This window comes from Cervus elaphus, chromosome 32 (genome assembly GCF_910594005.1).
Source record: "Cervus elaphus chromosome 32, mCerEla1.1, whole genome shotgun sequence".
Taxonomy (NCBI): Eukaryota; Metazoa; Chordata; class Mammalia; order Artiodactyla; family Cervidae; genus Cervus; species Cervus elaphus.
Window position 1 is genome coordinate 45390654 of NC_057846.1, and position 24506 is coordinate 45415159.

Below are 24506 nucleotides of genomic sequence, written 5' to 3' on the forward strand. Positions count from 1 at the left end.
CCCCCTCCCCACTCCCTGAAGACCCCTCGGGGGCTGAAGGTGTGTCCTTTGCTTCCTCAGGGTCAGGCCGTCGTGGAGCCATGAGGCCAGGTCACGCCCGCCCACCGCTGCCGACCTTCGCATCCCTGGGCCCCGAGGTCTGAAGCCGGCCCGGCGGGACCCAGCCGAGCCCCCGGAGGCCATGGCCGAGCGGCATCAGCAGATGAAAACGTCCTTCCTCTTCGTGCAGCTTCGGGCGCCCCCTGCGCGCGTGCGCCCCGCCCCGGCTCCAGCCCGGCCCGCCGCCGCGGGGGGCCCGGAGGAGGGCCGCCCTTTCCCGGGTCCCGGGGCCGGCTCCTCGGCGGGCGGGGCCCTCGGGCCCCCTCCCCGAGCTGGCCCTCCCCCGCCGAGGCCGGGCCGTGGGACCGCGGCGCCAGCCGCCCCCTGTTACTCGGCTCCCGCGAAGGGAGAGGAGAAAACCCGGGCCCTGGATGCGCGGAGGGGGCGCGCTCGCGGACCCCCCGGTCGCAGGCGCTCCCCGGCCCCCGCCTCCGGCGCGCGTGGACGGCGGCAGCCCCGGCCATGCAGACCCCCTAGCCCGGCTCCCGGCATGGGCGACGGCGGCCGCAGCCCCTCGGTGGGCTGGACTCCCTGGCCGGACGGTCCTGCCCGCCGGGACGTGTGGAGCACCGACCCGCAGGCTCAGGACGCCTCGGAGTGCTCCCTTCCGCAGGCCCAGGCTGCCGAGGGCGCTCAGAGCCAGGGGTCCCGGGGCGGAACCGAGGCGCCGGCCCGCAGCCCCGCGCGCCCACCGAGCGCTCAGGGTGCGGGCACCCCCGCGCGGGCCAGCCGCGCCAGGCTCTGCAGGCACCGTGCGCCCCTCCAGACCAGCAGGAGCTGCGCCGCCCCGCCTGCCGCCCTGCCTCTCAAGGTAAGAAAGTGTGTGCGGCCGAATCCCCGAGACCCGCGCTCTTGTCAGAGAAGACAAGAGTGGACCAGGTGCCAGATGGCCCTCAGGACCCCCAGCTCCTCGCACTGGGGTCTCCTGTTCGCTATGCGTGCCTGGCTCTTTCTTCTTTGCTCCGCCTGCACCATGAGCTTATTGTGTGGAAGGGGAGAGTGAATAGTGCTTCCCAAGATTCTGCCAGGGATGAGAGCAGGAGAGTTGGGTAGGGATGTGCAACTTTTATGGGGAACCAAGAGAAAGGATGGAGGAGGCACAGAGACACTTGTTGAGGCCTGGGCCGTGCCAGCCTTATGCTGGGCGTTTTTGCCTATATCCCACTTAGCTGCATAACCTCCTGGGAAAATGCAGGCTGCTATCCCCAACTTGAGATGAAGAAATTGGGAAGTGGCTGGGCAAAAATCCTCCTCTTCCCTTCCAAAAGGGAAAAGACAGAAGCAAAACCTATTCTCCAGAATGGGCATGGAGCCTTGGGGAGGCTTCAGGGGGATGGTGGAGGTGCCCAGCACCCTCTGCACCTACGGGACCACCTTCCATCCCTGCCGGCAGGTGGATGTTCACCCTGGGCGTCAGCCTCCAGCCCCCACTTTCCTTCCCATCAGGAGGGAAAGGGTAGCCCCAGGTGGTTTCCAGCATCTCTGCCAGCTCCTTCCTGGCCAAGCCTCCTGTTTGCTATTAGCATTTTATTCTCTGCATCTCCACTCAGCCTCCTCACCAAGCTGGTGTCTGAGCCCATCTTCCCGGCTCCACCCAGCTCAGGTGTCCCGATCCCAGAATGGGTGGACAGAACTGACAGGTATGCTTTTGCGTTTCCTTTCCTGATAGCGTGGACGACCTGCTATACTTTGCACACAGGCAGTGAGGGTGAGGCTGAAGAAGCGTGTCAGGGGAAGGGGTGGTGGGAAGGGGTGGAGGAGGGGCCCTCCTGTTGGAGTGTGTGGTTGGTCCCCGTGGAGGGGAGCTCCCCGGGAAGTCACCAGAGAAATGGATGGAATTCACATCAGGAGGGAACCTCTCCCAAGGCGTGGGCTTCATCTGGAGCCCCTGTCTCTCTCCCGTGGGCTTTTAGGGGCTTCTCCTTGCCCCTTTCCTCTTAACAGGCAGCCGGTAGAGTCATGGTGGAGAATCAGGGAGAGAGGATGAGTTCAAGTTCTCCTTGGAGCGAAACTCTGGGAAGAAGAGAGATGCGAGTGTGCTTCCTTAGGAAACAGTTTACATTCCATCCTAGTGCTTGTATCACGCATTTCCTACAGGGATTTAAGAGGAACGGCACATCCCTGCGTCAGAGCCCAGGCTCCGAATCCGGGGTCACGGCGAGTTGTTTGTGTACTTCGAGGCCGCTCTGATGACTTGAGAGCTCCTCCTCCCCTCCTTTCTCCTCCATCTTCTGGGTGATAAGAAAGCCCCAGAGCTGTTGCCAGTTCTCTCGGGAGAGGCACTGGGGGAGCTGGTCCAGATGGGTCAGGTTCTGCTTTGTCTGCCCCCTTTAGCCACGTGTGCTAACGGGCCCCCAGACATCTGGTCCGTCTAAAGCCAGGATGGCAAGATCCCTGGCTAAAGGTGGAAACCCCACGTTCAAGTCCTAACCTTGAGCAAACCGCCAGAGCTCTCAGTTTTCCCACCAAAAACACTGTGGACCCACCTGCCCGGCAGTTGCTGTGGGGCCAGCGAGGGTCTCTCGGTTGCCCTGTCTTAGGGGAGAGAAGAGAAGCAGGGTCCCTGAGACCAGATAGGACCGGGAACCATGGAGTCAGAGGGGTCAGCGAGGGACTCCAGGGTCAGGGGACAAAGCAGGGCTAAACTTAGCCTCAACTGAGCCGGTCACATGGTGTGATGCTCTCTGCCCCAGGGAAGAAGTGAAGTGTGAGCTGCTCAGTCGCGTCTGACTCTTTGTGACCTCATGGGCTGTAGCCCGCCAGGCTCCTCTGTCCCTGGGATTCTCCAGACCCGAATACTGGAGTGGGTTGCCATTTTCTCCTCCAGGGGAATCTTCCCAACCCAGGGATCACACCCGGATCTGCCGCATTACAGGCAGATTATTTATCATCTGAACCACCAGGGAAGCAAATGGAAGTCAGCCTTCAGAACTACAAGTCCTTCAGATGTTTGGGGCTGTTACCAGCCAAGTGACTCTGCCTGTCTTGGGTGTTAGAGAAGGGAAAAGTCAGCAGAGTGAGGTTTCCACCTGCCCCGCCCTGGGCACGTGACACGCCCTTGGGTCTGACAGATTAGTGCCTGAGCACTGCCCAATCTGAATTTGCGTTGGAATTTAGCTGTTCGGGTCACAGCAAAGCGGCAGCAGATTTCTTGTGAGCCATCAGTTGAGAGGCCTTTCACTGGATACACGCATAGAAATGTGATCAATTACTCCATTTATTGGGAATTCCCTGGTGGTCCAGTGGTTAGGACTCTGTACCACCGGTGCAGGGGACATAGGTTCGATCCCTGGTCGGGGAACTAATATTCCTGTATGCTGCATGACACAGTCAAAAAAAAAAAAAAAAAGATTTACTACATTTATTAAACTGAAGTGTTGCTTATATGGAAGCAAAAATATTTTCCTACTTGTGTATCATAGGATGGAGGTCCTGGTATCAAGCAGACAAGTCTAGATCCTAAGTGTCAAATTTCTTCTTCATTGCACTTTAAATAGCCAAGTCTATTCTTCCCAGGTGGCGCTAGTGATAAAGAACCTGCCTGCCAATGCAGGAAACATGCGGGTTCGGTGCCTGGATTAGGAAGATCCCTGGAGGAGGGCATGGCAACCCACTCCAGTATTCTTGCCTGGGGAATCCCATGGACAGATGAGCCTGGCATGCTATTGTCCATAGGGTTGCAAAGAGCTGGACACGACTGAAGTGAGTTAGCACGCATTCTTTCACTGTTGAAACAGATGGAGTCCAGAGTGAGGGACTCCCATCCTCGCATCCCTGCTGACTTCCATCTTTCCAAGTGTGTGCACACAAATCCCTTAGTCCCTCGTTCAAACCGTGACTGGGCTTCAGTGACCATGACTGCAGCCCTCTGTGCCCCGTGGGGGCTTCCGGAACATGGCCCCCTTTGATCAGAACCTCTCAACGCTGTGAGGCTGCACTGTATCACTGGGCCCACTTCGTGGATGTGGAGACAGAGGCTGGAGCGTGGTCAGTGACCGAAGGCCAGGACACAGCAGTGATGGGGACAGAGTTCCTAGGGTCCCTGCGGAGGCTGGAGCCCCGCTCTCCTTGCCTTCCTTGGCAGGCAGCCCACCGGCCTTGGGACTAGGGGGTCTGGGGCTTGGGAGAAGGGGCCTCGGGATCCTCAGGTCTAGTGACCTGGCCTTGGTGATGTGTGGCTCAAGTCTGGGGCTAACGATATAAAGACGCAGAAAACAGACACAATTCAAATGAAAAGGGGAAAAAAACCTTCCTCTACAATCATTTTGGGGATTTTCCATGCTGTTGTTGTTGTGTTTTACTAAGTCTTCCTATCTTATGTATTTTATGCTTTGAAATAACAATGACTTTTGGTGTGTAGATGACATTAGAAAATTAGCAGTAAGTAATATTAAAAATTTGCCCCCAGATGTCAAGCCCCACGCCTACAAACCCCACCTGTAGCTTTAAATTTTCCAGCAAATTTACCTCTTTATTTTGATTTTCCTCTCTCTCTTCCTCTCCCCTCTCACAAACAATCACTTTTTTGAGTTTTCCTCGCCAGCCGCTAGGAGTGTTCAGGGTTTAGAAGGGTGAGAGTGAGCAGGACGGACAGGGTCTCCCCCGGGGCTGGAGGTCAGGCCCTGGGGAAAGTGGGGGACAGTCATTCCCTGAGGTGCTGAGGGCAAGGGGGAGGGGTCCATGTATACATGGCAGATCGGAAAGAATAGCTTTAACAACCTCTGTGTCTCGCCTTGAAACAAAACCGGGGTCCGAAATATGTCTGTGAAGTATGTTACATTTTTGATCGAGAGTTCTTATTTAGAGCAAAGGTCCCTGGCACTGAGGTTCGGGGAGTGAAATGAAGCTCTGGTTCTGCCAGCCAACTAGCTAAGCGCCCTGACGACTCACTGAGCAAAGCGAGGCTACCCCGTCTGACCACTGAGGCCTTTCCAGCTCTGACCTTCTAGGATAAGTATGAATCGTCAGATCCAGAAAGGGAATGAAGTAAAAGGATGAAACTTATCTAATTTCATCTCGTCTCTAAAGATTATTTTGTCAAAGGGCCTCACGGCAGGGAAGCTACATGCAGTGGACTTGTACGTCTCAGGCAATGTGGAATTTCAGCCAGAGGACACTCTCTACGGGATCCGCACTTCACAATTGGCTGAATGAATGAACCCTGGGAGCGGGGTTAACACCCAGTGATAGAGTCAGAGCCTTCTTTGGGCATTAACACAGATCGCCCACAACATTTAGGGTCACAGTTGTCTGCTGCCTCTCCGCTAAAGGCTAATGTTTCTTTCTCTGACCGGATGGCAAGTTGAATGAAACTCCTTTCATTCAACTCCTTTCTGAAGTTGAATACTGACCCCCAGAGAGGTATATACCTCTCTCCCAGGAGGAATCATTGATCTCATCTGGAGTTAATGTTTAATTCCTCAAGCCTGTTTGACTTTTCTGGCCTGTTGTCAGTTTAGAAACTGTTCCGCGCACAGAATGATACAATTCTAGATAATCCTGTCTTTATAGTCATCATTCTTGGGGAGCTATGTAGAATTTTTTTTAAAAGAAGCTAGAACAAAGAGAGAGCTTACACAAATGCCATATAGTAATTTGAACAGCGATGTAGATAAATGTGCAGTGGCCCTTTTAAAGCGGGATTTTACTGTTCAGAAGACTGTACTGATTGAAATCAAAAGCTTATCCTTAGTCTATTTTACCCTGCGTGGCTGTTGACATAGATGTCTTGATGTCTTACTTGGATAAACAAAGCCTGAGGTAGCAGAATGGGCTTCAGCTCTGTTTCATCTTGTGGTTTGCCTCCGCGTTCCCATGACAACCTTCTCTCACTCTTTCTCTGTCCTTACCCCTCCCTTTGACGTTCGCACAGACGTCCTGTGGTCAGTATGTGGGGGCCACCCTCATGGAACCACACCCTCTTCTGCACTCTGGTGGGAGAAGAGGGCAGAGAGCACGTGGACTGCTTGACGTGGTTCCCCCCAAGAAGTGGAGGGAAGATTTGCCGTGGGAGCTGGGACCCAGGGTCTGGTTCAAGTTAGCTAAGTAATTTGGTTCACATGAGCTGAGTAAAGGTGTTCTCTTTCAGTCTGGGTCTAAATTCCTGCAACATGAAGAGATCAGACTCTAGTTTCCTACTCTCTAGCTCAGGATTCTAAATTCTTGCCAATCCATTTGCACTCGGGTTTGTGACAAATCCACCAAAGGACAGCTTTTGATGACAAATCCCTAAAAGTCTATCATGTTTAGAAGTCCCTACTGTTGGGAAATTCCTTTGTTGGTTAAATTAGATTCCTCTCCAGTATCCAGAGCATAAAGAGGAGCTAAAAACTCATTTTAAAACATTGTACACCAACATATAGCCTGTTTTCCAATCTCAAGTGCTAATTTTTGGTTTTTTTTTTTTTTTTTTTACAAAATATTGATAGCACTTGTCAAGTATTAGGTTTGGCCTGAGAGTATTTGGAGAAAATATTAAATTGAGTTTTTTTTTTTTTTTAATCAAAGTGAGGTCACTCGGTCGTGTCCGCATGGACTATAGCCCACCAGGCTCCTCCATCCATGGAATTTTCTAGGCAAGAGTATTGGAGCGGGTTGCCATTTCCTTCTCCAGGGGATCTTCCTGACCCAGGGATTGAACCCCAGTCTCCCGCATGGCAGGCAGACGCTTTACCGTCTGAGCCCCCAGGGAAGCAGGAGTTGTGTTTAGTTTTCCTCCCATGTTTAACGGAAATACATTTGCTGAAAGGTATTGGTGTTTTTAGTCCCAACAGTCAATTACTCAGTGAAGGGGATACTGGAAATGGATTCCAAAATTGAGACCCAAAACGACAAAGAGGCTGGTCCTCACTCAGCCAGTTGGAATCCGTTCCAGCCATTGCTTCACTTTAACTGGCCCGATTTGTGCCCTTGAACAGAAGTGCTCTGTTGCAAGGAAATTAGCTAGGATCCTTGGTTGTGTGTGATAGAAACCCTCAAGGCCACTTCACGCCTGAGAGGGGAATTCACGAGCAGAAGCATCCTTGCCTACAAGTGTTGGGCGGGTGGGCCCGCGTGGAGGTGCAGCTGGGTCTCAGAGCCCTCAGCCGAGGGCTCCAGAGGCTCCAGGTGTCATTTCATCCCGCTGGCTGCCCTGTTCCCTCCCCACCTGCCCTTCTCGGACTGGTTTTTTCTCCTTCTGCACGTCTGCTCCCTCTCCTCCCTACTCCCCGGGAGGAACACAGTCGCCCCCCATTCCCAGGTTTCCATCTCCTCTCATCGGACACTGGGGTCCTCGGGCCTGCCTCCCTGTCCGTGAAGAGGCATCTCCGTCCAGTGCAGGTTGGGGGCGGGGGTGTCCACCCAGCCTGCTATGTGGGGGCAGGGCCCGAGGCAGTGCCCATGGTGAGGTCAGGTCTACCGAGAGCCTGCGTCTGTTACAGCCCCGTGAACCTGTGGGAGGGAAGGTTCTAGAACTGACCTGCAGAGAAGGGGACCGCTGGGGTCAGCCAACCCTGTAGGTGACAGAGACACTCTCAGGGAGTCTCACCTACAGCTTATAAAGTCACTGCTTTGTATAAATGTCCTACTTGAGCCCTCTCAGATTTTAGGGAGGCCAGTTTTTGTAGCTTTTAGAGAGGTTTTAGAGGTTTTAAAAGAATCCCTGAAGTGAAAGTGTGGAGTGAAAGTGTTAGTTGCTCAGTCCTGTCCAACTCTTTTGCAGCCCCATGGACTGTAGCCCGCCAGGCTTCTCTGTCCGTGGAATTCTCCAGGCAAGAATACTGGAGTGGGTTACCATGACCTCCTCCAGGGGATCTTCCCAACCCAGGGATCAAACCTGAGTCTCCTGCAGGAGATCCTGCCTTGGCAGGTGGGTTTTTTTTTTTTTACCACTGTGCCACTTGAGAAGCAAGAGTCCCTGAACAAGCAATATATTAGATTCAGATTACTGCCTGATGTGGTTTATAAACAGATTTATAAACTTATAAATCTGTTTATAAACCTATAAATATATGCTACTGGGCATAATATGGCAAGTTTTCTCTTTCAAAGGCTTTTTTTTTCCTTTTCCTTTGGATTTTTTTTTTAATCCAAAGACTTTTTTAAAAGAATCGCGCACTCATTGATGGCTACATTGGGTCCCAGGGAGGTGGCTTCTTTAGTGGTGGAGCGCAGGCCCCTGGTGTGCGGGCTCAGTAGTGGTCGCTCACAAGCGTAGTTGCTCCGCGGCACGTGGAATCTTCCTGGACAGGAAATTGAACCCGTGTCCCCAGGATCGGCAGGCAGCTTCTTAATCGCTGGACCACCAGCGAAGTCCTCCTTGTGGGTTTTTAGAGATTGTAAGATGCTACGAGATTCACACAAACCTAAGTCCTTAGGTGAAACCTCCTTAGGTGATGTTAGCAGGGTTCCTTAGCCCTTCAGGTTCCGTGTGTGATTCAACATTGCAGCAACTCCTGGATGCCCACAGGACCTGAGAAGCGAGGACAGTGGGGAGAGTATGGTTCCTTGAGCTGAACTGTGTCTGAAGAGCCCTGGCTCCGCAGGGTCCCCGCACCGGGCCGCCGAGGCCTACCGGGTGAGGAAGGCCGCTTCCCTTGGTTCCAAAGGAATCAGCAGCTGCGGCTCCCTTCTGGCTGCCCTTCGCGTTGTGCACATTTCCTGTGATTATTTTTTAGTCGATTTTAACTTTTCGGAATCTAACTTTCAATTTTCAGGATGTGTGATTTTGCATTAACCTTTCAATTACCAGTTCCAGCAGATTATGAGCTAAAAAGCCCCAGGGCCCCACTCAAGCACTTACCTTGTTCTGCCATTTGAAAATTCCATTTTATCTGCAGGGAGCTTGGTCACCCTTCACTGAGTTCTCAATCTGACTGTATGACAAAGTAACAATCAAAATGTCACCCCATCCATCCCATGCCATAAGCAGAGAGATCTGACTTAATCTTTGTCCATAAAGGATTTACAGCGCCCTACGACCAGAGCATGGTGAAGAATCTGCCTACAATGAAGGAGACCCAGATTCGATCTCTGGGTCTGAAATATCCCATGAAGGGAATGGCAACCTACTCCAGTGTTCTTGCCTGGAGAATCCCATGGATAGAGGAGCCTGGAGGGCTACAGTCCATGGGGTTGCAAAGAGTCAGACACGACTGAGCGACTATCACTTTCACTTCCACAGTTAGAGCGCACAATGAAAATGATGGTGAAGGTAAATTAGTGACAAAGAATCAGTTCTAGGAAAATATAAGTAAGTGTCAAGATGAAGAAAAGATCAGGTCGAGATCAGGAAAGGAACCCAAAAGAACATGCCACAGTGGCAGAGAGAGAGCCATGTTTGAAAGTCACATTTGGCCCTGCGCTTTCTAGACGCTCAAACTAAAGGAGACATGGTTAGCTACACAGTTATAACTGTGGGAAGGGTTGGGGGAGGGAAGGGGGAGGAAGAGGTCCTCTAACATGTTCCACAGAAATCAGTTCTCTTAGAAAACCGAATTTTGCCTGGCCTTTAAAATAGCACTTTGGAGAAAAATTTTTCTGAAGATCACTTAACATTTCCTGTCTCCTTAGACACATGTACGTGTGTACAACGTCATTAATTGCCTTGATAACTTGGGCAGTCACTGTGACAGCAGGTTTGCTTGCTGGCAACTTCAAATCTGTGAGGTCATTTGCTTCTATACCTGATGCCTCAGATCTGCTGGCTGGGTTCTCTTTGCTTTTTAGTAATGTTTCAGTTTGTTCCATGCAGGCCTATTCCCTCTTGCTGCTATTAGCGTCTGCCTCTAATATAGGGCTTCCCTGATACCCCAGCTGGTAAAGAATCCGCCTGCAATGCAGGTGACCCCGGTTTGATTCCTGGGTCGGGAAGATCTCTTGGATAAGAGTTAGGCTACCCACTCCAGTATTCTTGGACTTCCCTGGTGGCTCAGATGGTGAAGAATCCGCCTGCAGTGCGGGAGACCTGGGTTCAACCCCTGGGTTGGGAAGATCTCCTGGAGGAGGGCATGGCAACCCACTCCAATATTCCTGCCTGGAGAATCCCCGTGGACAGAGGAGCCTGGCGGGCTACAGTCCATGGGGTCATAAAGAGCTGGACATGACTGAAGCGACTTAGGACAGACCCTCTGTACCTTTGGGCCATCAGGGGCATAAGTTGCTGGGGAACTTACTCAGAGCCATAGGTAGGCAGGGCCAGAGCACACAGGGTCTCTAACTTTTCAATAAGGAGTTTGAATTTTATTCTAAGTACAGTGGGAGACTTTGGTGAGTTTTAAGTAGAGGAGAAACACAGAAATTAAGGGAAGCCTCTGTGTGTTTATGAAGCGACCTCCCTACAGTTACTCTGCGGGTTATTAGATTGGATACCCCTGTTTCCCACTTCCTAATCTTGTCAAAGAAGACTTGAGGGCACACAGCTTAACTCCCTCTGAACACTGGGGGCTCTTTATTTTTTTTTCAAAGTCCTTTAGTTCCAACTATAGAGATTTGACGAGGTCCTGGGAGGAAGGTCCAGTTACTCAAGGATTTGAGATTTCCTCAAAGGAACCTGCATTCTAATGACAGACAGTAGAGCAGATCTTTTCCATGTTTGTAACCTCAAAAAGTTAAACTTGTTCTAGTGCATAGTGTTTATGATTTAGATAGATACTCCCCTTTTTTGAATATTACATGTGTTGCACATAGTAGGTGCTCCCTAAACGTTTCTCAACTTTGAAATTATGACAGAACCACACCAAGTGAGCTTCTCTTTGACCAGTTCTTTCTATTCTTTCCTTACGTGCTCTCATCCTTCCTGTTCACATTTGCAGGCAGTGAACTGTGAGGCGTCCATGCCAATGACTCAGCAAGCAAGGGGTAGTTGTCAGTGTTGGAGTCAACCCAGAGTAGAATAAAATTTCAAAGTATCTTGGGGTCATAAATTTAGCATAGTGGTGTTTTTATGAAAATGTATTTATCTTGTGACTTGGACTAATATTTAAGGAGTTCTTGGGTGGGCCCATAGCCAAAGAATTACAGTAATATTTCTGGCTGAGCTTGGTGACCTAGTTTTCTGAATCTATTTTGTGAATAATGAATGCCCCCCCCCCCCCCCGCCCCAGCCAATAGCAGTAACTGTTCTCCTCGAGAACTAGGTTTACTCCATGCTTTAAATAACCTCTAGTATTTTCAACTTAAATAAGTCAGTCTACTTTTCAGGCCATTTTAGAAAGCTCATGGCAACATCTTCCCTTCTCATCCTCAGTCTGTTTTAATAAGTGAGCTTTTCCTTACAGTTCTCTGCAAACTGCTCTCCAGCCAACTCTGGGCTGTTTTTGTGAGCCACTGAGGATCGGCTGCCTTTGTTTATTGTGTCAACTCGTTCATAGCCTCTAGAGCCCTTTGAGAAAAAAGCGCCACGCAAATACAATTACAAGTAATGGCAGGACTTACACTGTTGACTACGTGTAACCTACTTTAAGCATCATTAAAAGAATTTACTAAATGTTTTCATAGGTCCTTTATAAAACACGAAACAGAGGCGGAAGTTTCTTTTCCTACTTTAAGCTTAATGTTTGAGGCAGACAGATATATTTGCAAAGAGGCGTTTTTAGACATATACATATGCAAGAAACGTCAGAATAAAGGCTTACTATTTTGTGTCATACTCAGTGTAGGTCAACAGTAGGGTAACAGCTGAATAGGCAAGCTGTGCAAGTTACTATTTGCACATCATAATTTGAGGAGAAAAGTCATCATCTCTGTTCCATTTAGTCGGGAGAAGATTCTTGATGGAGATGGGCCATCTGAGTGAAGGGAGGAAGACTTGTTGGATTCGTAGAACTTAGAGAGGGTTTGAGTTTGTGGTTTCTCCTGAGTCCGGAGTGAATTTTATGATTCATTATGAAGGAACATAACAATTACGTGGCCATATATATAGAGAGAGCGCAAATGTTTTCCAAACTGAAAAATTAAGATTTATGGCTTGTTAGTTTATATCTTCTATTTGAAAGTATAAAAAATAAATTTAAAACAGTCAACTCTATTTACTGAAAAGAATAAAATATCCGTGACAGAAGCACATATTCCAGCATCAAAGAAAAAAAAAAAAAAAAGTAGGCATCATTTAGTGCGAGCTTGGGGAATCTGAAAGCAAAACCAGAAAGTCTGGACACAGAGTGCCCTGTCTGTGCGATAGAGGGATCCTAACCGGACCTGGCTAGTTCTTTTTCCCGGGAGGCAGGCTCGAAGGCAACTGAACAGGGCCGCTTTGGGAGGCGTTGCTAAGAGACGCAGAGACGCAGGAAGGGAGCGTGCTGGACCAATCAGTGAAGCTCTTTCTAGTAGGGAAGCAGGGTGCCTCTGGGAAGGTTCTGTGAATGGACCAGTGTCGGGGGCGGGGTGGGGGGGGCTGTGGCTGCCGGTGGTCTGGGCTGGGAACAGTCCCTCTGTGGCTCCTGAACAACAATGACGTTTAGAAATTTGGGGCACGACCGCGTCCTTCACAACGGTCACCTGCAGACTGGCTTTCCCGCCTCTTTCCCTCCCAGACAGAATCCTCATGGTGATTAAGACCCCTCAGGCCTCTTAGTCCCGAGACCACCGGAGAACCATTCTGCTGCCCCCGCAGTGTCCCTGGGCCTGTCTGTGCTGCTGGTGAAACAGTCTTCGCCTGATGAAAAAACAGGCTCCTAGTCTGTTAGCAGCAGGAAAAGAACAAAATAAGTTATTCCTGACTGTAGCAGGCATCAAAATCCATCAGCGTGCTCAGAGCGAGAGCCATTTCATTCTGTTGTTAAAATCACACTAAAGGCCGGCTGCAAACCCCCGTGCTTCTGGCCCTCAGTGGTTCTCGGGGCTCTGCGAAGAGCTGCCCCAGGAGCCAGACTCTGGTGAGAGGGGGATACGGCCTGCGCCTTCCCCCGGGTGGCCTTGGTGAGTTACTTACTTAGTCTCTTGGTGCCTCCGTTTCCTGGCCAGAATCCTGGAGTGGGTAGCCTTTCCCTCCTCCAGGGGATCTTCCCAACCCAGGGATCGAACCCAGGTCTCCCCCATTGCAGGCAGATGCTTTACCAGCTGAGCACAAGAGAATCCCCAAACAGAGGTTAAATGAGGACCTGCCTGATAGAAAATGAGGATTAAGTGACCGCGAGCATTTAAAGTACTTGGGAGCATACGTGGCATGGACTTTGCAGACACTCGGGGGGGACCCCCCTCTTGGATTAGTTCTGTGTCTTCCAGAACCTTCTCCAAACTGCATCTTCCCCAGCAGTGCCAGCCACGCCCTCTGCTTTTTCTGTGCCCCAGGCTAGGGGGACTGGACTCTCTGCTTCTGGAAGAGTGACGCCCCAGAAGTCACTCCCTCCCACGGAGGGGAATGGGGGCTTCCCTCTCTCTGTAGCCCGAATACCCTCCCCCCATCTATGCCTAGAAAGACAGGGGTTATGTGTTCTTTGTTTAATCATAATTTCTGTTATATATACACTCAACATCTGAATTCCTTGTGATTTCATCACTCATGCTCCAGAACCGATGGGACCTGGAGAAACAGAAAATTATTTCAGCTTAGAAATGTAGGAAACAGGAGCGCTCTCTGTAGGTGGAAGAGTGACGTCAGGGGCCTCAGGATCCTAGAGAAAAGGCTGGGAAGGGGCGGGCAGAACAGAAAAGCCTGTAATATCCTGGCCAACAGTCTAGTTTCCTGACATTTCAGAAACACAGCCGCCTCCGCTTCGTCCCCGCCCCTTTATTCCCCTCCCCCACCTCCCCCCGAATTAAAACTCCCCTCCCCCTCCCTCTGCCCAGGGCTGCCCCTCGACAGCCTTGGGGAGACACCGCGTTCCCTTCTTCCCTGCCGGCTCCCCAGACACCCAGGACCGCTCCCCAGTGTGTCTGACGGATGGGAAAGTCCTGACAGGACCTGCGTTCCCAGCACAGAAAACTCCCGTGCACAAGTCCCTGTTATTTAAGGATCCTGCCCCTCAAGAATGTTTTGAAGAGGTTTTCATTGTTAGACCACATACTCAAAAAACACTTAGGCCGCGTCTACCTAGAGTTGAAAAAAAAAAGAGTGAAAGAAAATTTGGATTTTACACAAATGCATTGGATAAAACTCTGTTGGTACTCTGGGTTCAAGTCTGCTTAGTTCGTTCCAGTGTCGTTTTTATTTTATTTTTTTAAATTTATACTTGGGTTCCAGTTCAGAGGTATCTTAGACTATATGGTGAAACAGGAAGAAGCGCATATCCTGTGATCAGGGCTCGGATTCCAACGCCAGCATATTGACTGTGTGGCTGCAGGCAAATGTCACCCATAGTTTCTTCAGTAAAGTGGGGGTGCAACACCCCCGCCTCCAGCAGCAGTACCCCTGCCCCCCTCCTCTCCTTCCCCCACAATACCTCATAGGCAGCCTGGCCATGAGAACGTGGCTCTGCAGGTCTCAGCGGATCAGGGTAGGACACAAGGGGTCCCCGAACCTCTGAAGTAGCCCCTCACCCCGGTGTTCACCAAAGGCAAATAGGGGCTGGTGAACTGGTGCAAGGACCCCAGGAGAAAACTGCATGTAGATGTTCACTAAATCTTAGTTATTACGAGTCTTGAGCGTGTCTAGCGGTGTCCAGGGCTTACCTTACAGTAGGCCTGATTCTCATTGATGTATGACAGAAAAGCACAAAATTCTGTAAAGCGATTATCCTTCAATTTAAAAATTAAAAAAAAAAAAAAAAGAAGACTCCACCTGCAATGCAGGAGACCTGGGTTCGATCCCTGGGTTGGGAAGATCCCCTGGAGGAAGGCATGGCAACCCACCCCAGTATTCTTGCCTGGAGAATCCCATGGACAGAGGAGCCTGGTGGGCTACAGCCCTTGGGTCACAAAGAGTGGGACACAACTAAGCACAGCGTAGCAGCAGTGTCCAAAGTGGGTGGGCAGGACAATCTATTGGGTATAGAAAGAAGGAGGTGGTACTCCTTCTGTATTTTTATATCTTACCTTAAAAATTTTTATTTTGTGTTTCAAAATGTGCAAGGTACATTAATATGAGTGAATTAACACATCAATCATGTACAAATATGTATATTTGGGGAACGGATGCTCAAATGACTTTGCTGATGGTGTTGAGGAGAAAGATTTAAACATTACAAGGCTTACCACCTTCAGAACCATCAAAAAACAAGATTCAATTTAGTCAATTGTAAAAATCTTAGTGTTTCATTCAACGATTTCATGAATCAGGCAGCATCCCGTCTAAGCAGATGGACAGGGTCTCCAAGGAGCTGCAGAAGATGAAAGACTTTACAGGCACAAGGGGGTGGGAAGGAGGAAGTTAGACCAGTAAACCGTGGGCTGCGTGTGTCGCGGTCAGTCCTGAAGTGGGTGCAGGGGTCCCTCAGGCAGATGACCTCACTAGTGCTGACCAGGTGATCCCGATGGACTAGTTTAAGACTCCATCCCTGGGAGAGGCTGAAGCTGCAGTCAAGTCTGGGTTTGGTGATGGGAGGCTCAGCCTAAGTGATTCCATTTGGGGCCCCTTGCCTTGTGTTTAACAGAACAAATATTAAAAACAAATAATCTTTTACATGACAGTTTTGTCTATGCCTCTTGTAGCCACTATGATTCATCTAAAACAGGCCTGGTGCACCTATTTTATTTAATAACAAAGTCTTTTTCTGCTCCAAATTCCACCGTGGGGAGGGTTTTCAATTTAATATGAATGATACATCTTGTACATGCCATGGGACCTACCGGCCTATGAAAACTGAGCAATTCTCAGACACCAGCTGGGAGCCTACAATTCAGTTCTGATGCTGCCTGCGTGGAGATGGCATCAGATCCCACAGGTTAAGGGGTGGGTCCTGTAAGACTGCCCCTGCCCTCCCTCAGACATACCTCACAGGCCTAGACTGTCACTGGTGCCCTTGATCCACCAGCTATATAGGTGGGAGGTTCCAGTGGGCCCCTGCCTCAGGTTCAGTTAACGTGCTCAAGCGGCTCACAGAACTTAGAGAAACATCCACTTGCTAGATCATTGGTTTATGATGAAGGACATAACTCAGGATCAGCCAGGTGGAAGAGGTGCAGAGGGCAAGGTCCAGGGAGAGGGCGTGGGGCTTCCATGACCTCTGGAGGTGCCACTCCTCCAGACCTCCAAGTGTTGACCAACTGGGAAGCTCTCTGAACCCAGCCTTTTGGTGGCAAAGTGCAATTGATTAAATCATTGATTGAACTCAGACTTCAACCCCTTTCTCTCCCTAGGTAGGGTGGGGGAGGGACTGAAAGTTTCAACTTGGATCAGTTGGTTCCTCTGACACCAGCCCCCCTCCTTAGGAACGTCCCCTGAGTCATCTCATTTACATAACAAAGGGTGCCTCCTTGGATCACCTCCCTTAGGAAATTCCAAGGGTATTAGGCACTCTGGGCCAGAAACAGTTGGCAAGATCGAAGATATATTTCGATCACAATCTCACATGTTGGCAATAGGCCATATCACTCCTAACCAGAAATCCTTTGTACGTAACAGTAAGCTTTCAAGGATGAGATTTGGAGAAGGGTTGCCAAATTTAGCAAATAAAAATCGCAATATTTTAGACATACTTAACACTTTTTAGTATAAATACTTGCTGTTTCTCTAAAAGAGCTGTAAAAGGACTTCCCTGGTAGCTCAGATGTGAAAGAATCCGCCTGCAATGAGGGAGACCTGGGTTTGATCCCTGGGTGGGGGAAGATCCCCTGGACAAGAGAATGACAACGCACTCCAGTATTCTTGCCTGGAGAATCCTATGGACAGAGGAGCCTGGCAGGCTGCAGTCCATGGGGTCGCAAAGAGTTGGGCTCGACTGAGCAACTTTCACTTTATCTGAAATTCAATCTTAAGTGGTATACTGTGTTTTACCCCGCAGCCCTTGTTTGGAGTTGGGGCTGGTGTTGAAGTCCACTAGCTGAGTGACCTTGGGCAAATGACTTAGCTCTTCTGACCTTACTTTCTTTGCGCCCTCCGTTGTTGTGAATTTTCTTTTTATGGTGTCTTCTTAGAGTGGATATCAGCAGTCAGCATGGTTCCCGCCCAAAGGAGATACAGGTCTAGATTACAGGTATTATGATAGACTGCCCTGAGACTTGCAACTCAGATTCAAGTATTTATGTGCGAATCTTACCTCCTGTACTTGAAGGTGGGATCCACGTTTGCACAGCCTTGCTCTTAATGTGTGCATAATTTGTTGCATTTTGCATAAGTCCAGCTTCTGCTCAAGCACTTCCATCGAGTCTGGCTGGCTCCTTGGCTGCCCTCTCTTCCTAATCTCTTAGTCCCCTTTCCTTCCCCTTTAGGAAGAATGAAGCTTTGTTCTTAAGTTTTTTCAAGCAGGCTAAGCCCTTGTGGAAACTGCTTCACACGGTTTTCACAAGCCGGTAGGTCCCACAGCATGTATACGATGTATCATTCATATGAAATTGTAAAGCTCCCCTGTGTAATTCTTTGAAACTACAGATGAAAATGAATGGCATTGACTACAACTGTAGTAAAGATTTAACGACATTTGCATTCAAGCTGCTGAAAGTAATTATGATGCCGGTAGCTATTCTTTTTGCTGAGTTTAGGCCGTTCAGAACAACTTGCCCAACATTAGCTTGGTGTTAATTCAGGGTGTGTGACATGTCCCCCTGGGAGCTGTGGACTTAGTGTGATGGAAAATTGGACATTTCTACACAGTGATGAAGCATATCCAGGACTGGGGGCAGGGGACCCAGGACAGCGATATGGAAGGTGGGAGAGACTTCCTGGAAGGCTCAGGGGTCCAGAGCAGCCCTCAGAGGAAGCAGAGGGGCCAGAGAGGAGAGAGGCCACCCCGTCCTCGTGGTTACAGTGAGCCGGCCCCAGGAGGTCTGTGTGTGGCTGCACTGAGGCACTTGGACCGCCTTCCACTTGCTGTCCAAGACTAAGTTCAGTCACTCAGTCGTGTCTGACTCTCTGCAACCCCATGGATCACAGCACCCCAGGCCTCCCTGTCCATCACCAACTCCCGGAGCTTGCTCAAACTCATGTCCATTGAGTTGGTGATGCCGTCCAACCATCTCATCCTCTGTCATCCCCTTCTCCTCCTGCCTTCAATCTTTCCCAGCATCAGGGTCTTTTCCAAGGAGTCCAGGACTAAAGTGAGAGTTAAAGACTCTTCTGAGTCTGACTTTAAAGAGTCCCTGAGCTTGGCGGCACCCATTTCAACTCTGCTGTTATTGATACTAAGCATCCCTGGGGGCCACCCACTCTGCTCAGGTGTTCTGGGGGCTCTGCCAGATAGGTGTCCACCATCTGAGGCCTTGGAGGAGCCAAAACTGGGGCACCTGTGTCCCCAGCGCGTGGCCTGAGTTATGAACGGGTGCACCCAACATTCAAGCTTGGGGAGGCTCTTTCTCTTCCATGTGATTTTCAGAAGGCGTTTCCTGTGTGCCAACAGATGGAGGGATTTTCCTTCAGACCCGGGTGTTCCCTGTTCGGAAGCTAAAGGGAGGTGTCTGCAGTGGGCAGAAGGGATAGATTGCTGGGCATGCTTCTCCAAGCTGGATGGACAATACACAGCGGGCCAAGGCTGTGGGCCCAGCAGGCACCCATTGGCTCAGACGGGGGAGATGAGTTGCCCGCTGGCAACTGCTGTGGGTCCCTAGAGGGCAGCTCTTGCCTGCAAGGCCCTGGAGGCTGTGGTTCACTTCAGCATAAGACAAAGCTCTCACCCCAAGCCTGGAGCATTGCCACTTGTCTGGAACATCAAACTGTTGTTCCCCCTTCTAGCTCCATCTGCCCGTTTTTGTGCAATTTCTCATCCTCTCTAGGCTTCCCCAGTGGCTGAGCTATAAAGAGTCTGCCTACAACGCAGGAGACGCAGGTTTGATCCCTGGGTTGAGAAGATCCCCTGGAGGAGGGCATGGCAACCCACTCCAGTATGCCTGGAAAACCCCACGGACAGAGGAGCCTGGTGGGTTACAGTCCCTGTAATCATGAAGAGCTGGACAGGACTGAGCATACACGTGCAGTTATCCCCGCGCAAGTTGTGACTCAAGTTTTCGAATCGTAGAACACGTGGAGAGAGTCCAAGGGCTTCCCCGGTGCCCTGCTGTGGGAGGCTTTTGGAGGATGCGGTGACTCTGGGTGAAGCGATGGCCTTCTGTTTCCTTATCTCTCACGTGAAGCTTTGGATGAGATGTCTCTGGCGTGTCTTCCAGTTTTCGTATTCTGTGAGCCTCTGAGGTGGAGTAATAGGTGTGAATATACTATAAAGCAGAGCGGGTATGGAAAACTTAGGTACCACTACTGTTATTGATTTTTTTTTTTCAAATTATGTCACAAACTGAGGTGTGGCACCCTGCAAATTCCTCTCAATTCATGGCTCCTGCAACTTGACCAGTTTTTAAAACTGACAATTGAATGTCTGCCCAAAGAACTCATCCATCTCACAGCTTCTGCAATCAACTTTCACTCACTTAACAAATTTTCAGTTGTAGGCTCTGTGCCAGATGCTAGGGATTAAAAAAAAAAAAAAAAGACAGGCCTACCTCTGCAGTGTATAAAATCTAGCTGAAAAGACAGGCATTGTATGGGTCGTTAAAAGCATGATATGTGTTACTAGGATGGTCAAGATGCTGTAGACATGTGTAGTGGGGGTACCCGACCTGGTCTGAGTGGGTGGGAAAAACCTCTTGCCCGGAGGGCTCTCCAGGTTAGTAATAAGAGCTAACATGTACTGAGCATGTATTATGTGTCATCATATATGTCATTATATATGCACAGGTGTTATGTGGATTGTTTCATTTCGTCTTCACAAGAATGCCATCAAACAGGATCTTTTATACTTTCTGTGCATATGTGCTCAGTTACTGAGTCGTGTATGACTCTGCGACCCCATGGACTGCAGCCTGCCAGGCTCCTCCGTCCACTGGATTTCCCAGGCAAGAAAAGTGGAGTGGGTCGCTCTGCTTACAGACAAAAGACATCAAGGCACAAGAGGTGACAGCCACGCACTCCCAGCTAGTTGGAGAAGCCCCAGATGTGGGCGCAGGAAGCTGTACCCCAGTCTCGGTTGAGTCCGTAGGAAGGAGCCAGAATGAGCTGGGGACAAAGGTGGGAGGTGGGCCCGGGCCGGCTCACGGGCCTCATGAGCTGACGCTGCAAGGACGCTCCAGTGCTGTGCTGTCCCTCTGTCCCAAAGATGGTAACGTGTTTGTGAAAGAAAAACTGCTTTCTGATTCAGGAGTGGTTGTACAGTCAGAGGTTACTGGGATTTATGAGAAATAAAATCACCTTCAAGTCAAATTTTCTCAGAAGTGGGATGGGTTGTGTAACCTAATTTTCTAATAAGCCTCAAGTAAGAAAACTCTGTAATGATTTTAATGCAATTCCACCTGGTGTCAGCTGGGTGGCAATAAGAGTAGATGTTCGCTGTTTTAATAATAGAATAATTCTAGCCAAAGTCACAGAGGCATGGATTATAGCAAGTTCTTTCCCCTCAATTCTAGGAATCACATATTTAGGAGAAATGTGGGAGGAAATTTAGGAGGAAATACTGTAATGGTGGGGAGGTGGACTTTTCGTCCTGACACATGAGCAGTTGTACATGGTTAACCTGGACATTTCTTGACTCAGGAAGACTTCAAAACATTCAGGAGAAGGGTCTGCTGGGCCACGTTTAGATTCCTCCAGTGTTATTAAAACGTTTCCACCTTAACTTCAAAAGAAGCAATTTAAGCACGACCATGTCCAATATTACTTTTTCTGAGCGCACATAAAAGCATCTTTAATTATTAGGAATTACATACTCTTAAAGCTTAATTAGCTAGAGTTCAGTCACCTGGAGTTCTCAATGAACTTGAATTACTTTTTATATTGTATCTGAGGCTTAAGGGAAATTGGCAGATTACAAAGTGTTAAAAGACAAATAAACCCAACTCAGTCATTTTAAGACAAGGAGTGTCACGTTGGCAGTGCACCTCAGGCTGGGTGCTGGGCAAGCCCGTTCCGCTACCCTTGGGATTAAGACATGAATTTTGAAATCAGATGGGTGTGGCTGAGAGTCCCTGTCACTATTTGTCTCCAGCCGAGTTATTGCATTTCTTGATGGCTCAATTCGTCCATCTGCATAAAGAGGATGACAGTACCTATCTCGCTGTAATGTGGGGATTGCAGAATGGAATCCCGGCAGTAAAGCTGAGGGCCACTTGGAACAGGTGCTCAGGAAATGGAGATCATTGAAATGGTTTAGCCTGGGCCCCCACGGTATCACAGATCATCAGAGAAACATAACAAATTATTACTTCATATTTTCAAAAGTATTTTTACCAGTCACCATTAAAATTAAACTATTGTCTGGTAACCCTTGGTAAGCTATAACTAAAGTCAGCTAACTAGAATGCCCAATTTAGAAAATACTATTCAGATTAATAAAGACTTCATTTTTCCTGTATTCAGAAACTGTTGTTGTTGGTTTTTACTGAATACCTATTAGCCTTATTTTGTAGGGCTAATAGACTTTTTTCTTGACTAATTTTTGAATGGTAGAAAATATTCTTTTCTCTGACATTTGAGGCAAAGCAGATCAAATCAGATAAATATGAATTCTTCAAAAAGATTGATTTTTCAAATGTGGGTCCCCACATAGGTATATAGTAACATCCATGTGAAATACAGGCTAATCTATCTTATTGGTCAGTGTGGATTTTGATGTAGTATGATGTTTTCCAAAAGTGTGGACCTTAGGTAGTAACACAACTTTATTATTTTCATTTTAAAAGTTACATATTACTATTTTACAGAATATTAGTATATACCTTCTATTTCCAGAAAATGATACTGGTTTGCCATTTATTGATAGTAATTCTAAAAATTCCCTTTAAAACCATTTCCCTTAAAAAGTGTTAGGAATTGAACAGATGTTATTCATATGCAACAAAAACTGGGCAGATGGTGTGAAAGGGGGTAAAGCTGGGGAAACAGCGGTTCGTTGCTGGTCCGTTGCTGCATCCTGAGGAAAGGGACCACCTTCTACCCGTCTCCCCCTCCCACCCACCAGCGCAGAGTGAGGACCACCGCAGCGCAGCTCGAGGCGGGACTGTGAGATTCAGCACGTGAACTGGCCCCTCCCCTTCTGCCGTTCGAGGGACCCCTGTGTCTAGGGCCATCAGCCCTTCCATTTTCTTTTTGGTTGTCTACTCAGAGAGATACATGGCACAGTCACAAGCTTGAAGATTTAACAAATGATTGAGTTTGTTTGTGCCCTGGATGTGCGAGGTGCAATGAAGGAAACCGGGGAAGTGTCAGGAACGGTGACTGTCCCCACGGAGTTTGCGGGTCTCTCGGGAAGACACGTTGGAGGGCAAGTTGGGCATGTAGGTCAGCCTACACCACTGGATGCAGTGAATCTTACCCGGAATGGGGGAGAAGTTATGTTATTGGCAAGTTTGGGGAGGAGATGGGACATGACTTTGAATGAAGAGGTGTTTAAAATAAGATAAGATGACTTCTCTGGTGGTTGGTGGTTAAGAATTCACCTGCCAATGCAGGGGACAGGGCTTTGATCCCTGGTCTGGGAAGATTTCACAGGGCACAGAGCAACTAAGCCCTTGCACCTAGAGATCGTGCTCCGCAACAAGAGAAGCCCCCGCTTGCCACAACTAGAGAAAGCCCAAGCACAGAAAAGAAGACCCAGCACAACCAAAAATAAAAATAAATAAAAATAAAATAAGGGGTGGGAGAACATTCCAACTTTCGTGAGCATGGTGAGTAAAGTCTGCAAAGTGATATTTTTAATGCATATCTAACAAACTCACCAGCCGACAAGCACAATAGTAATATCTGTCTCTTCCTGATTGAAGCCCAATGTTTGTGATCTAACATTGTTTTGTTCAGTCTCTACATCATGTCTGACTCTTTTCAACCCCACGGACTGCAGCACTCCAGGCTTCCCTGTCCTTCAGCATCTCCTGGAGTTTGATCAGATTCATGTCCATTGAGTTGGTGATGCTACCTAACCATCTCATCCTCTGCCACCCCCTTCTCCTTTTGCCTTCAGTCTTTCCCAATGTCATGGTCTTTTCCAGTGAGTTGGCTCTTTGCATCAGATGGCCAAAGTACTAGAGTTTTATCTTCAGCATCAGTCCTTCCAATGAATATTCAGGACTCATTTCCTTTAGGATGGACTGGTTTGATCTCCTTGCAGGCCAAGGGACTCTCAAGAGTTTTCTCCAGCATCACCATTTGAAAGCATCAGTTCTTTGGCGCTTAGCTTTCTTTATGGTCCAACTCTCACATCTGTACATGACTACTGGAAAAATCATAGCTTTGGCTATACGGACTTTGATGGCAAAGTGATGTCTCTGCTTTTTAATATGCTGTCTAGGTTTGTTATAACTTTCCTTCCAAGGAGCATCTGCTAATTTCATGGCTGAGTCATCCTTTGAAGTGATTTTGGAGCCCAAGAAGATAAAATCTGTCACTGCTTCCACTTTTTCCCCATCTATTTGCCATGAGGTGATGATTCAACCAATAAGTATGTGATCTAATATACTTATTGAGTTATTTTGTTAATTTTGTCTTAAGTAAATTGTTGGCCATTTTCTTTTTTTTTTCCCTCTAAATATTCTGTATCTATGTGGCTCTTGACCAACTAGATTACTCTGTCTTTTTGGCTTGTTTGTTTTATAAGTGTGGTGTGGTTGTGTGTGTGTTTATTTATAAAGACTGCCAGCTATGATTTCACTTTTTTTTTAGGAAGTTCTATGCTGTGATGGAAACTGGGAAGCGGGTGAGGACAAAGGGGCTGAGCAGATGCCTGGTGGGGGCAGGCACCTGGCTGATGCCTGGGAAGCCTGCCAAGGCCGTGGAGAAAGCCCAGACCGATGAAAGTTGCCTACTGTGCTTCGCAGCTGATTGAAAGGGACCAAAGAAAGTGCCAGTCGGAGCAGGTACAAGACAGGCGCCTGCAGCAAGGGGCAGTTGTCGCCTTGCCAAAAGACATCTAGTCGCCAGGGTGGGCGCCTCTGAGCCACCTGCTGTTCCTCAGCCTCCGGTCTTTGCAGGAGGCCTGCTGCTTCTGTGCATCACCTGTCCTGTCCCTCTTTCCTCCAGTAGTTGGCTTTATAGTTGAGGAGTCGTAACAGAGAATCCCATCCTAGAAGTGAAAAATAGGAGTCAGATGAGACGACGGTCAGTGGGCTTCAATATGGACACACATGTGACAGTGACAAGCTCTGCTGGTCGTATTAATAGCTGATGTTGAGCTGCACATAAAAATCCAGGCCTCCGTGGTGACAGACATGAGGAATCAGTAATCCTACACGTGAGGCTGTAGTTTTCCACATATTAATGAAAAAGAGATAGTGACAGCAAAATCCTGCTTCCCCAGTGGTTCAGCCGTAAAGAATCCAATTGCAATGTGAGAGTCCTGGGTTCGATCCCTGGATTGGGA

General features: G+C 48.9%; 1 protein-coding gene across 8 annotated transcripts in view; it reads left to right on the top strand.

Annotated features, from left to right (window-relative positions):
• Positions 1-24506, top strand: part of PSD3 (pleckstrin and Sec7 domain containing 3) — a 575456-nt gene that overhangs the window by 101922 nt on the left and 449028 nt on the right. For all 8 annotated transcript variants that reach the window (XM_043893683.1, XM_043893690.1, XM_043893691.1 and 5 more), the window contains one exon: positions 61-910. In XM_043893683.1, the coding sequence (XP_043749618.1) occupies positions 61-910 (850 nt within the window). The remainder of the gene's footprint in view (positions 1-60; positions 911-24506) is intronic.